Below are 15,579 nucleotides of genomic sequence, written 5' to 3' on the forward strand. Positions count from 1 at the left end.
GTTGTACTTTTTCCATGACGAGTGTACTCGTCAAAGACAGTTAACTGGTTAATTTTGGTGAAGTTCCATAACTTGGTTATTACTTTTTTAAATTTTAATTTTGTCAAATGGCGCTATATGTGTGAATAGAGAAATGCGTAGTAAAGAGTTTCATCATTGTTTCCTTTATTTTTACCAGTACAGCAATCTGGCAGCCATTAGTCCACTTTGCAATGGATTGGTTGGTTGATTTGGATTTTTATGGCGCAAGAGCCAGAGTTGGCTATGCTGCGCCAAGACACATGGCATGAATATATTACCATACGATTAAATATTATGTTTCCTCCGGGTTAAAAGATTGATAAAAAACATTTTGTTAAAAGAAGCATTTATAAAAAGGTACGAAGCTTTAAATAAGATAAAAGTTTAAGGCTAAAACAAAGGGTTTAAAGAAAATGCAGCGATGTTTATATAAAATGGACAATGTTAATAGCTCTTAACAATTCGAGAATATTTCAGTGAGATTGTTCACCAACCAGTTCATGCAAATCCAATGATCACTTTACAATGGAAAAAGTTTCCCGCGTCAGTACTAGACCTAACTCTATGGAAAATAATTGCTTCGAGCTATGACAAATGATTTAAGGAAAGGCAAGGAAAATAGATCTATCTATTTTTTTTTTATTGTAAGCACACTCTGGTATAAATAGGTCTGCATACGCTACAAGAGGGATTACATTTTCAGTAGTGGGAATTATTATATACCATGAATATAAATTGTGTATCACACTATATTCATTAGAATATATCATGACTATATTGGGAGAATTTATGTACACATTTCTGTCGTCTTTTTCCCCCTTTCTCTACAAATAAAAAGGAAGGAATCTGGTAAGGATTGAACTATAAGTTCCCACAAACAATGACTTGGAAAAGCTGCCAAATCCAGGGGAGTATCACAAACAAGGCGATAACTTTTGACCAAATCATCTCCAAAATATTGATGTCTTAGTAATATTCACAATTGAATAGTTCGAATGCACCTGATAATCCTAGTTTAACCCCTTAACTGTTTTATTTTCTTTACTATCTAATAAGATGATATTTTCTATTTTTGGAATATTTTCTTATTTTGATTCAAATGGAAATCCGTTGAACACTAGACTTTTCTATGTATTCGAAATATTTCTAATATTGAATTATAATCGTTATTAAGGGTTTATTTTTTGCTTACAACTATGAAAATTCGATAAATCGATGCACGTATGGCACTCGGAAAAAACAGTTAAGCGGTTAAGCAAAATTCGACGAAAGTAATTGATAAACAGTTTGAAATAATAATAATAATAATAATAATAAAAAAACTGACAGCAATAAATTCCTTTACTTAAGTTTGAGAGCTTTTAAGATTAATGCTCATTTCAGTTGCGTTATCTCAAATTATTCACCGGTATATTGCCAAGACATTTTATAAATACTTTTAGAATAGTATTTAAAAAAAAAGCAAACAAAAAATGTGTAAAATATGAAATACAGGAGAGATTAACAAATTTAACATGTGACGAAAAAATTTCATGATAATTAATTTCATATTTGTTTCGATTGAAAAGTCAGAAATCCACTTTGAAGAGGGCATCTAAACTCTTTTCTAACCAAGTTACTATTTTTTTCATATTTTGTGCATTGATCTTACTGTAAGTGCAATTCTTAATGACGCTTCGGCTTTTTGTCATATGTATTACATGTTTTTGTACATAATAAAACGTTATTAGCTATTGAGCTTGGTAGACTTTTTACCGTATAACCCACGGGCATATTTTGGATTTGCCCGTAAGTATATATACATAATGGTATCTTTTAATCTAATTCAAATCATAATTAATTTCCTAATTTTTATCTTCATTTAGCCCATATTAACTTCATGCTAAAATTTTCTCTTATTTCCTGATCCAGTTCCACCTTTTTTATTTAATAAATACTACAGAAGCTCTTTAAAAATGTTTAAATTAGTGGCTACGCTCCGAGTGAAGGGATAAAAATCTGTCAAGCTAAGCAAATTCTTAAAAAAGTTATCGAAATTTCCCTTACAAAAATCGATACGTGTAAAGAAATCTCTATCATAATCTCATAGCACCGGGAAAAATATTTCTGTCGCTCTTGTGCCGTGCTGTAGGTTGACGTACTTCGTCGCTTCTTGCTTGTACATAAATAATTCCTCCCGGGATGGAATAAAGCGAAGTTTTAAAAATTCAAAAGTGTCTTCTCTGTCTTCGACCATGAAACTGCTTCAAAAATATGTGTTTACATTATATAAATTTATGCTTTATTTCCTTACGTGATTCGAGATTTATATTGTTTTGCAACAAAGCTGCACACCTATGTACACAATGGATATATGAAATACATTCCTATTCCCTTGTGACTAACAAAAAAGCAAGGAAAGAAAAGGAAAACAATTGAGAAGGACATTATGAGATGGCAATGAATTAGATAAAAATATAATAACTATAAAAGCATAAAAATAAGCGTAAAACCCTATACAGCAGAATAAATCAAAACGACTTCTTTTAAACGATATTGGATTCTATTGGATTTATATTAAAGAAAATCTTTTTCTCAGTACTGTAGAAAGTAAAATATGCTGTTCTTAAATTAGATTATCAAAATACGTTTATAAAAGAGCATTCGTTTATTTGGAATAAATTACTAGCATTGATTTTTTTTGTACATTCAAATGGATGTATTTGTTTCGATAGACAAATTCATTCCAACCCTAGAAGTACAGCTTCGATTATTTGAATAACATTCCCAATATTAACTCTTTGCCCTCAAAAAATGACTCTTACTCCCCACATGATTTAATGCCACAACTCGAGAGGTGAATCTCGTTCACGTTGGTGCGGGAATTCGATGCGCGGCGATAATTATTGTTTCTTTTTAAAAACTCAGCATACATTTGGAATATCGCATGTAGGCTTAAAGATTATTAAAGTGCGTAAACATAAAAGTTTTATAGACTAAATTGTGTGTATAATCATTTTAAGAGAGGTAAGAAATTCACTAAGTTTCACGTTTGTAGTTGCTGATTCGTCCGCACGAAAAGGGCTTCGAGGGCAAAAGGTTGATTATGAATGTCAGCATTTATTATGATGGTTTGAAATGTCAAATTGAAAACAAATTCCTTCATTGTTTCAAATGCTGTAAGTGATATTTCATTCCTAAAATAATTGAATTTTCTGCTATCTTTAAATCCTTTCTTTTTTTCAAAGTATATCAATATTTAATATAGGTAAAGAAATATTCAAACAAAACCTTTTTTCGTAATAATATATAAAGTGCATTATATATGTGTTTACGTCAAATAATATGGTGTCTTAAATTCATTATTGTATTTAGAATTTACTGTAAAATCTCTCGTGCTGAATAATTAATACTGAATGGTTTTTTTAAGTTAAAAAACAGTGTTTATTCTATTCAGAAATTTCAAATTAAACAGCTAAGATAAAAAGCCATTATCGGCAGATATTAGTAATTAAATAGAATTTTTCCAGAGTTAATAAACTAATTAGAAATGTAACTTAATCCCAACGGTAAAACAGAAAAATGAAATGTTTATTTTTAATGTTCAAATATCTAACAAATTATATTTGCAATTTTTTTTGCAATTTCAGACTAAAAGACTTAGCTGGCGTCTTGAAAATAATTCATTAAAAAATATACACAAAATGAGAAAAATTTAGAGGGTATACAAAATATTTTATCCGGTATGAAATAAGGTCTCATTTTGAAATCTACTACAAAATTTCCTCTAATAATTGCCCATATTTATTTTAAAAGTAAATATTCTTTTCCTATTTTAATTTACACATTTTTCTTCAAGCATTTAAAATATATATTTTTCCGGAAGTGAAATTATATACAAAGTTATTTATCAATAGTAAAATGCATCTTTAAAAATATATTAAAAGGTAATCATTGCTATATATATTAGTTAACACTTCAAATGGACTACACTACAAACTTGGCGATTTCTCGCCAAATTTAGAAAGCCGAATTGTTACGAATATTACGTGCTTATCACCATAGTGTTTTAGAAACCACTAGGCTTATTTATTAATAAATAGTAATATGTATCTTTTGAGATATAATTAAAAGTAATCATTATGGTATCTATTATGTAATGCTTAATTTGAACTAACTAAGCTTCAAACATGACAATTTCTCATCAAATTTAGAAATCTGAATTCCTCGAGTCGTTATGAATATTAAATGTTTATCGCCATAGTGTTTTAGAAATCTCCTGGCTTCAGAGTTTTTATTTGAAAAAAGTTCAATGAAAAACTAAGCTGATGTGAACTTGAATGCTTGAACAACCCATATATGTAAAATCATATCCACGTTTGTTTATTTATTTGCTTGCTTGAACCTCATACTATTCGAGATGCAAATAAATGAAATTTGGCCCACGGCCAAATTAGAGGGTAAATATATTATGCATTATTCACACCTTAATATTTTAAAAAATTAATTGCGCTAATAAGAAGTTGTTGAAAAGTTTTAAAGGTGATGAAAGGGGGTAGAATTATTTGACATTTTTCCGCTGCTATTTCGGAATCACATTGTTACGAATCTGTAATGCTGCTTCCCAGCATAGTTGGTTCCACCATCGGAGAGAATGTTTTACAATCATCTGTATTGGACGGAGTCCGGTGTCGCGTCGGTGGTTCCAGAGCTTGTGGTAAACGGATGTAAACTTTCAGCCGTTTCGAATAACACATTACTATTGATTTCGCATAATTGAGTATTTGGAATGCTGATCGAATCATTATCTAAAGTATTTCATTTTATCTTCAAGCAAACCACTGACAATTAATAAAACAGATATCTTATTTGACAAACTGATTCCATGTACAGCAAAATTTCGAATTACATTAAATATTGATAAATACAAATAAAAGCTTAATTATAAAAATTGCAGAGAACGAAATGAAAGAAATCGCAAAATTTATACCCTTGCCGCCAGCGACGAATTAGGTTTTTCCAGCAAATCCCACAAGAACTTCTGGTATTGGGAGCAACGATGATGGTCGAATTCATCCTCCTCTCTTTGTCGCAAGGATTCAGCCTCCTTCCTCATCTCCTCATGCACGTGTTCCTTTTTCTGGTGGTACTTGTGCTGACAGCACGACTCTAGATATAGTTCGTCGATGCCCCAATACTCAAGATCATCACTGAACGCAAGCACGCACATTTCCTCCACCAGGTGGAGCTTTCCGGTACGATAGAAATTCAGGACAGCGCTGAAAGACCGAGGATGACGATCGAAAAAGTATTCATTGTCCATCAAGCTGAAAAGAAGATAAGTTAAAGAGGATAAATTAAGACTCAAATAGACATTGATTCGCACAAAATAGAGTATATATATTACCGTTAAACTATGAAATCCGTTATTTTATAGAATACCTAGTTATTCCATGAAATAACTGATCGTGTCCGTTAAAGTGTAAAACTCACTTGTATTTCATGGTTTAACTAGTTATTTCATAGAATAACGATCTGCAGCCCGTTAAGGTGTAAAATAATCTATATCATAGATCTCGCACGACAAATACATTTACCTTCCACCCCTACCGCATTTATGTTTTTGTTTCTTTGTTTTAGAAATAAAAAATGTTTTTGTTTTAGAAATAATGTTCTTTGTAATTCCAAGTGTCATTTTAGTAATCCTTGTAACAAATGATTTTATGGTACGTTTCCATAAATACCATTTATACGCTGCATAAATTATATAAATTGATTATTTCACACTTTAACCGTCTCTCATTAGTTTAATTTCATTTTAGATAAATTGATTATTTTACACTTTAACCGTCTCTCATTAGTTAATTTATAGATTACCTAGTTATTTCATAGAATAACTAGTTAAAGTTTCAGATTAATAACATATTACAAACTTTAACGGACACGATCAGTTATTTCATGGAATAACTAGGCATTCTATGAAATAACTGCATTATATACTTTAACGGTAACATATACATTGAAAGACATAATAAATAACTTATAAATGCAAAACAAATGAAAATCTCACAGTTAAGGATTTAGTTTCTCATTAAAATATTCAATCGAATGCCCTGGAGCTTACGTTTTTGAAATGAATTTTGAAATGACTTGAAAGATCATATTTTATTTTTTGTTAGATAATCTTTTCCAATAATAAAGATGAATGACTGTCTATGTCTGTATGTGTTGTCGCTCTACAGTCAAGATAATCAGCCCTACAGCTAACAAAATTTATCACATATGGGAACATTCTATCCGAGCAATTTTTTTGAAATTTTTAATTAAAGTTAGTTAAATTGAATTTTACTGCTTTTCCGCTATAACTTTCGAAAATAATATTATGCACAATAAATTTCTACAAAATTTAAGTATATTTATTTTCAATTATACCAATTTAATAATCGTGCAAAATTTACCTGAATTATGGAAAATGTTTAAATATTTTTTTTTTGCCTTACTTCCAATAATAACAACTTTGTTGCTTAAAATTCAATTCTTTTTCATTGTTTCATCAAATATTTAATTGCATGGTTTTCTTCCAATGTATAAAGCCAAAGATACATGAATTCTGTTTAATATCTCTGTAGTTTAAAAGACGAAAAAAAAAATTACATTTAAAAATGTATTTATAAGAACCGCACATTTTTATTGCCCTGATACAATGGAACTGGTAGAATGGTTCGTTAACACAGAGAAGAGATGTATGAAAATTACTTATGTAAGACAATATGAATTCAATCCCTGATATTTTGGAGAATTTATGAGCATGAAAATATACGATTTAAATTATGAAAGATTTAGCTGGAATTAAAAATAACCAATATTCCCGTCGAAACAGCTGATCACTGACTACTCTTCAATAAAACATTAGCATAACATATATCTTAAAATGTCTTAAACATAATTTTCAATAGGAGTGCTTTGGAATACCCGTCCTATTAATGCATTAATACATTTTTACCTCATTTTTTTATTTCATCTTTACAAATCAGATTACTCCAAAATATTTAAACGTTATATATCTTTATTGATATATAAAGATGCTTATAAACTTGCCCATCAGCTTGCCAATATATAACCAATCAAAAGACAAATAATCGGTGGGAAATAATCGTTTATGCTGTGGTGGATTGGTATGAGCGAGGATAGAACCTGGGACGTTGTGGTTCACAGCCCAGTAACATGACCACTATACAAAAGCAATTGCACGGCTAGCGTAGCTGTTAACTGGCTTATAAGCTTTCACCACAGACTCTCCCTCCAGTGAGTCGGAGGTGAGACGAAAGATATGGCTGTTGAGTGGTGATGTATTAGCTGTTGAGTCTAATGCGTCTGTACCCATTTGAGCAGCGCCAAGCGTTATGGCGAGCGTGTGTCGGTGAGTGGTTGCTGTTGTTGCGTCAAGTGAGTCTGACGACTTTGGGTTGCTGCGGCCTTTTTGTGTTGCTGCGTCAAGTGGGTCTGACGATTTTGGGTTGCTGCGGGTAGATGGCGCCACTAAAGCTATACGAAGGTTTGAGGTTCATCTTCTGAGGTCACCAATGTAGAGGATTGGTATGAGCGAGGATAGAACCTTGGACCTTGTGGTTCTCAGACCAGTAACATGACCACGATATAAAAGCAATTGCTCGGGTAGCGTAGCTGTTAACTGGCTTATAAGCTTTCATCATAATGCCATAACGTCTAATTTTATTAAAAAAATATATGAGCAACATAAATTATTAAAATGTGCAAGACAATGATAATACTCGTAAGTTTTTTTTAACGAATATGAATTAATTAAGTAAACAACTATTAGGTGAGTGTAAAGTTTTGCTAAGGCAGGAATATAGTAAATAAGATCAAGGCAAGACTTGAAAACAGACTCATTTATTAATCACTATCATACGGACCGACTTCGTTTAGAGTGACTTTTCATGCTACATAAAGCGACTTGATTTAGTTATATTAACTCTCTGGTTTGAACCTACATGAAGGCTATTTTAGGATGGAATTCATAATTTTAAACCAGAATTAGAAAGCGTGAATAACGTCTGAGAAAATAGTTCCCAAATTTCTACGTATAGTCAGAGCATGTTCGTCCATTACGAACAATTTATAGTGTATTGTGTCAACATATAGAAGAAGAATTTCAGAGGAATCGTGCCCCGAAACCATGATTTTTCGATTTCGGGATTTTATTTAATAAAAATAAAAGTATATATTCTTATTTTTAAGAAAATACCAGTATCTACAATTTTATTGATCTATAATATCCGAGAAATTTTGTTACAAACCATCCCTTTTTTTTTAAAACTACGAAACATATTATTTGAGACGTTTAGCAAAACTTTTTTTTTTACTAATTTAAAACATATCTGTGTTTTTCTTTGCAATGCAATCGTCAAAAACTGTTTTTCGAAATTGAGGTGAACTTCTGAACTCTCTTGGCCAGGAATAATTTTTCTTAATTATGTTTATCCTGTTATGTGAGAAAAAGATTTGCAATCAAAATTAGAAGCTTTATAAATAATCCTTAAACCATAATTATTTTATAGCAAATCCGTCAATGAAATTCTTCAAATTAACTATATCATTCATTTTGAAATTTTCTGAGAATTGATTTACATTGGATCATTTATTTTAACCCTTTCTAAGGCCGTGGGAAGTATGCTTCTCACCAAATTATCAATCTTTGTATGAAATTATATAGATTGGCATAAGTTCTGACAAATTTTTTAGAAAGACAGAAACTTAGATGCTTCCGTTCTTTATCTCAGACAAAATGATGTGTCTTGGTTTGTCACTTAATTATTAATGAACCAAATTAATTAATTAATCAAATTAAATTTATCTAATAAGCTAAATGAATCCCTTTTCTTATTCTTATTTCAAGCCTGAAAGTATTTTAACATAATATGACTAGAAAAAAATGGCCCTTTAAAGGGTTAAAACGGAAGCCAAATGATGAGTGTGACAATTGAGCCGACATAACCTTTAAAACTTTATTGTGACGTCAACGTGGAAAAATCTTTGATCCTCGACAATAGTATATTCAATGTGCAGCTGGTTCAATAAATACGGCAATGGGACAATCTCAGTAGGAATTGGAATTTTGAATCTGGAGCCTTTATAATCTATCAAGCTCTTATCATCATGTTATTATTTACATCCTTGATAGTAATATTTTACCATATTCCATTTTTCTGAATTGCGCAAATATAATAAACACAAAATGAATGTTACATAAATGGTAAAAGTGAAAAATTCTATAAGTTAGTAGTTTTTGTAAATTTCATGATACGTCATATGTCATGTGTGAAGCAAAAATCTTTCAAAACGTTCTAAAGCGAAAATCGAAAAAGTTTAACAATTCCTTTAATAACATCAAAGTATATAAGCAAACAAAAATTATTTTTGTTCAGTTTTAAAATAGAAAACGTTAGTTTTCCAGTCATAACAAGTTTTTTAAAATTTAAATTAAAAAATATATATTTTAAAGTACAGCTTATAACAAACGATGCAACTTAAAAGACTATTTGTTGTTTTAGTTGCATCGTTTGTACACGCAATCGTTTGACGGCATTCAAAGTATTTTTTAAGTGCACATTTAAAAAAAAAATCAGAAAATTCTGAAAAATAAGTAAAATTAATTTCTAAACCGGAGTTACATTGCTGAAGAAATTTTTTAATTAATTAAAAATTAATTGAAATTTTGGGAATTTTCATGATTACTTTCGAAAATATTATGCCACAAAAATAATTTTTACATCATCTTAAAATTCAAAACATTGTCTTTTCAATGATACTAACTAAATTACCGTAAAAATATATTTTCTAAATTTTATAATTCTTTAATATTTTTCCTCCCATTTTTTACAACAAATTACATTATTACCCTGAAATTCAGACCATTTTAATTGTTTCATCAAATAATTATTCGCGCAATTTTCTTCCATTATTAAGAGCTAAAGAAAGATGGTTTTGTTTAATATTTGCATATTTTACAAGACGAATAAAAGGATGAAGTTACAATATAGCGAAACTTATATGATTAGAAGATAGATTTACATTTTTAGTAGCGCTATGATATTCTGGGGCTGACCACCATTAAAAAAAATCATATACACAATAAACAGAGCTTATGCAAGACACTTAAAATAGAAAGGCTTTAATGTATGACAGTTTAATGGAATCATAGAAGTTATTTCTAAATGATTTATTTGAAATTAAATATTGTTACGAAATTTCTGGGGTTCGTTTGGATAGTGGGAGTTATATGGTGTGGAGAACACTTAATCAGCAGGCGGCAGTAGAAAATGAAACAACGACGTTTATTTACACGAAGATACACAGGACAAGACAAAGACGGCAACTATATACAGCACACAATTATATTCAGCCGAGACGTGCAGACAACAGCACACAACAGATTCTAATGCAGACCGTAGCGCACAACTTAATTCAGCACTCACTTGACTCCGTCGCTGCTCCGTTAATCTCTGGAAGGCCAGTACTTTCTGTCGTTTCCGACTACTCTTCGACTCCACTGGCCCACGACTACATTCACCACCGGTTCACCCCTGCTGGGTCACGACTCAATTCACCGTCGATTCACAACTACGACGACTCCACTGGTCTACGACCACTCTTCTCTGTCGCTTCCGACTACTCAATTCACCACTGGTTCACCACTCGACTCACCACTGCCCGGCAGCTGCGGGTGCTTCTTTTCATAGGTCTCAGGAGGCGGGGCTAGAAGCCTCTCAACCAATCAGGAACGTTCGAGGCGTATCTCCGTTCCTACTGGACAGATCGGGAAAACTCTCAATGTTTCGGGTATAATCTATTTTGGCGCCTAAGTGGCCAAATTCGTCGCCAAGTCGCCAAATGGTCGTCGCCAAGCTCTGGAACCTCCTATGGAACCAACTATGCTGGGAAGCCGCATTACAGATTCGTAACAATATAATCAATATCCCCTGCGAACCAGCAGGTTACCGCGGGTGATCTCAGTTGATAATAAAGATGGAAGTGTGTGTATATACTAAAGTTCAAGAAAACAGACCGTTTAACCTAGAGTAATCAAACTTGTCAGATATATGATTTAGAAAGTGGAAATGCGCACTTCAAAGCGATTTTTTTTTTTGTAAATTTTAATTACTTAAAAATTAAACAAATTCCGGGATTTCTTGTGTAATAACTTCCGAAAATATTACAGCTTAAAAATGATCTTTACATTAAATTAATGCTCAAAAAATTATCCTTTGAATGATACCAACTTTCTGCCGTATCAATATTTTTTCTGTATTTAATTGACTTTAGAAAATATTTTCAGGACATTTTCCAATAAGAATCGTAAGAAATTCATGCGATTATTAAAGCTGTCAGGAAGTATAGTGCAAAAATATAAGAATTATGGAAAAAAATACAAATTATAGATAAAAATTACTATTAAATTTGGAGATTTCTTTTCCGTTTTTGTTTTACATTGCGAATTACTATCTTCTCCTTTATAAAAATCGTTATTGGCACAGTAGATTGCTAGAAAGCAAGCTAGATATTTAGTTAATTTTGGAAATAATCAGAAATATTTTTACTTATATTTAAAATACTAATAATATGAAGAAAAATGCCAAATTTTATATTATTTTAGATTGGAAACTAGGTTACATTGTTAAAAGGCTATCATTTTGTTTTTTAAAGTGTATTATTTTTCTTTAATTTTAGTGGAGCAAAAGAAAAAAAAACATGGAAAATGTAAAGTAAAATGAATAGAACGACAGAAGTCGCCTAAATTGTGCAAATTAATTATCCATAAAAATTGGAAGTTTAAAAACATTTTTCTGAAAAAGATTATGACCAAGTTATGTAAAATATTTAATTAAAAATTTTAGCGATCATTAATCCTGGCGATCTTGCTGGTCACTGGAGGTGGATAGTTATCAACATTTAATATTATATTATTTTAGATTAGAAATTAGGTTAGATTGTTAAAAAGTTAGAAATAGCAAAGCGTATCCAATTTTCATTATTTATATATAACAAATTTAAAATCATTTTTCTAAAGAAGCTATTAAGATCCAGCAGCGTAAACTATTTAATTAAAAATTTTAGCAAGCATTAATCCTGGTAATCTGGGTGGTCGCTGGAGGTGGATAGTTATCAACATATAATATTTTTTTATTTTCTCGTATACGTAGAACAGAGGGAGTACGGAAATAAATTTGAACTCGAGATTTTGACGAATCTTCACATTTTTGAAAAATGTCTATCTGTCTATCTGTTACAAAGATAACTAAAAAAAATTTGAGAAAGATGGATGAAATTTGGTATATGGTCTTAACACTAGATTCGCAGATGTCTAACAAATTTTGAGTAAAATCTGTTTGGAGAAAGTCCGTCTCTTCGAATAAAAGTTAACAATACAAAAAACACGAAGAGAGCTAGATGGATAAAATTCAGTACACAGATTTAACATCCATAGCGCAGACATCTGTCAAATTTTGAGCCAACTAGGGTTGTCTGTCTGTTGGTCTGTACTTTCAGAAAAATGAAAACTCGATCATTCAGAAACGTAGAGACTTAAATGTATTAAATCTGATATGGGATTTTGTGACTACAAGTGCAGTATTGAGCCAAATTTTTGTTTAAATTGATTGAGAAAAACGCTTCTAAAACACAAATTGCGATTTTTGGATGCTATTAAAGCATGCCAGGGATAAATTGCCACATAAATTGGCAAGGATGACACAATTGATTCTTTAAATAGACTAAATTCACGCCAAAAAGTTAATATTTCCTAACTATTGTACGCCAGTGCCATGTAAAGCGTTCTTTGACATGACACGTTTATTAGGAACTATGCGAGAAAGTTTTGAATGGACCACTACCGTTGGTTTTATATCACAATTCAGGCATTTCAGACAAAACTTTAAAAAAAAAAAAATAGAATTCACAATTGATATTTTTAGAGAATTTTCATTGATGCTGCTAGCAAACTTTCGTTATATTTAGGGACGAACAACAATCCTTATTTGTCTTTTAAACAAGAGTGCGGCTCACCTACAAAGGATGAAAAAAATAATCTACGCTGCCTCTGATGCAATCTTCAATAACAAAGCGAAACAGATGCCATCGTCCTACGATGCATCTGCTGTCATCGCTGAAACAAAGAGAGCATAACACAATCACGAAACCACTCACTCAAAGCTTTCCGCTTTGTTTGAGTATAGATCTTAATGTTTTTTGTATTTTATTGTATAGGATGAATAGAAAGACAAAGTAATGCAATTGCTCAAAAAGTCAGTCGATATTTTAGATGATTGTTTTGAGATTTCCCAAATCGGGAAAAACAAACCGTTTTTGGAATTGTGTTTATTTGTCTATCTGAATAAGATACTTCAAAAACGGATTGAAGGACGAGAAAGATAGAAAAAAAAGAAAAAAAAATCTCAGCATGTTGAAAAATAAAGGTAGTTTCCTTTTCAGCTAAGTTACTATCTGGCAACATACATTGTTGGTGTTAAAAATAGTCAAACTTAGGGCTTGAAAATCACGTTTCAGCTCCTAAATTCTAAGATATTGCAATGATCGAAAAACTTTAAATACAAAAGTTATTTTTCTTGATAAAGCGCTGATTTGGCTAATTGGATTTATTTTTCGATCTTCAATATTAAGAAAGTTATCGCGAAATGAAAATTTCAACTCCTCACCATTTCCAAGCCCCCTTTCAGCTGGATGGACTATTTACGAACAAGACCGAGATTTTTACACTTCTAACAACATATTCCCAGCTAGTTAAAATCCAAACAAAATTACTCTAGTTATCTGTTCACAAAATAATACAGGCAACGTGTTATGTTATATATTATTTATCTATCTATCTATCTATATATATATATAAACTTTTGAATGAAGGGTGGTTTTGTTCTAATGACCATGATTGGTGAAGAACTGAAGAATTTTTCCCGGAATCATATCATGAGAACCATTGTAATAAGTATTCTTCTTATAAGAATCTACTTAACCCTGTAAAGGGCCATTTTTTTCTATTCATATTATGTTAAAATATTTTTAGGCTTGAAATTAGAATAAGAAAAGGGATTCATTTAACTTATTAGATAAATTTAATTTGATTAATTAATTAATTTGGTTAATTAATAACTAAGTATCAAATAAAAACACATTTGTGTAAAATAAAGAACTAAAGCATCTAAGTTTCTGTCTTTCTAAAAAAATTTGCCAGAATTTATGCCAAACTACATAAATTCATACAAAGATTGATAAATTTGGTGGGAAGCATACTTCCCACGGCCCTAGAAAGGGTTAAAAAGAATGGAATTTTGTATGTAATTTTGATTAAAAAATTGTAGATTTAAAGTAGTATTTTAATGAATCAACAGGGAAATATATTCTGGCGGAAAAGATTAGGAAAGATTTGAAAGAAATTAAAAAAGTACTATCTTTGATGCAGGATTTATATTAGATTATATCGATTGGTATAGTACTAGGTTATAGTGATTTCGAGTATTTCTGAATTAAAAAAAAAAAGGTTATTTGAAATTAATTAAAAGTTGAAGTAAATTACCTTTACTTAAAAATTATTTAAATATACTACGTTTTTAAAATGTACAAAAAAATAAAATAATTTCTCCTAGCCCTGCACAGATAGTCCTGAAAATTTTCGATTGTGATTTCTAAAAATAAAATTTTAAGATTCACAATATACAATGGTATATTATATTTTTTATTTAGATATTTATTTTCTGCTTTTTAGTCTTCTATAAGCAGAATTTTTGAATCGATTTTAAATTAACTTTTCGATAAGCTGCACCTGATGACAAAATTTGTTAGGAACAGATAAGAAAGCGAGTTAATATTGCATTACCATGCATTCAGATATGTTTACAGTTTCAAGTCCGAAGCTCCTAAGGAAGTTAGTTTAAAATCGATTGCAAAATTTGTACCGAAGAGACAAACAAACAACTAATAAAACTGCTTCAGAAATACACTGCGTCGATGGATGCATTCTGTTATTTTTTAAACCTTACTTTAGAATATATCATCTTTTATAAGCAAATTCTAATAATAGAGTTCCATTGAATTCCACCTAACCACAAACTGACTACGAAGACCCGCTAGAAGGCATGCGGAAAAACTTGAATGACCGGAGCGTCGCAACAACAACACTGGCGAGTACTGTAGTCGTGTCGTAAGGGCCATCACCGGCCACGGTACAATCCTTCCCAAAGGAAGTACGTCCCGTTGTCAATGGAAGGAAGCAGATCCTCACCTTTTCGTGAACACACAAGGGTAGAGCGAACCAACCATCATGCCGGAAGCTTCTTAACCCCAATTACGAGATGCCTTCCCATGGGACTTGAATTCCCCATGACGAATTTGGTTCTAACTTGGTAGGTACTTATCTTTTAAAAGTTACATTTAATATCAAATTTTATCCCTCGAGTTTTCTACATTCTGCAGTTATCGTGTTGACTATATTTGGACAGACAGACAGATTTCCTCTGAGTAAATTTTAGTTCAATCAAAATTTTATAG

The 15,579-nt window shown here is 31.1% G+C and overlaps 1 protein-coding gene across 3 annotated transcripts in view; it reads right to left on the bottom strand.

Moving 5' to 3' along the window:
• LOC129971617 (potassium voltage-gated channel protein Shab-like) overlaps window positions 1-15,579 on the bottom strand; it is a 268,193-nt gene that overhangs the window by 106,460 nt on the left and 146,154 nt on the right. For all 3 annotated transcript variants that reach the window (XM_056085557.1, XM_056085559.1, XM_056085558.1), the window contains exon 3: window positions 4,991-5,327. In XM_056085557.1, coding sequence (XP_055941532.1) covers window positions 4,991-5,327 — 337 coding nt within the window. The remainder of the gene's footprint in view (window positions 1-4,990; window positions 5,328-15,579) is intronic.

The sequence above is a fragment of the Argiope bruennichi genome, chromosome 6, assembly GCF_947563725.1.
Source record: "Argiope bruennichi chromosome 6, qqArgBrue1.1, whole genome shotgun sequence".
In the NCBI taxonomy this organism is placed as follows: domain Eukaryota; kingdom Metazoa; phylum Arthropoda; class Arachnida; order Araneae; family Araneidae; genus Argiope; species Argiope bruennichi.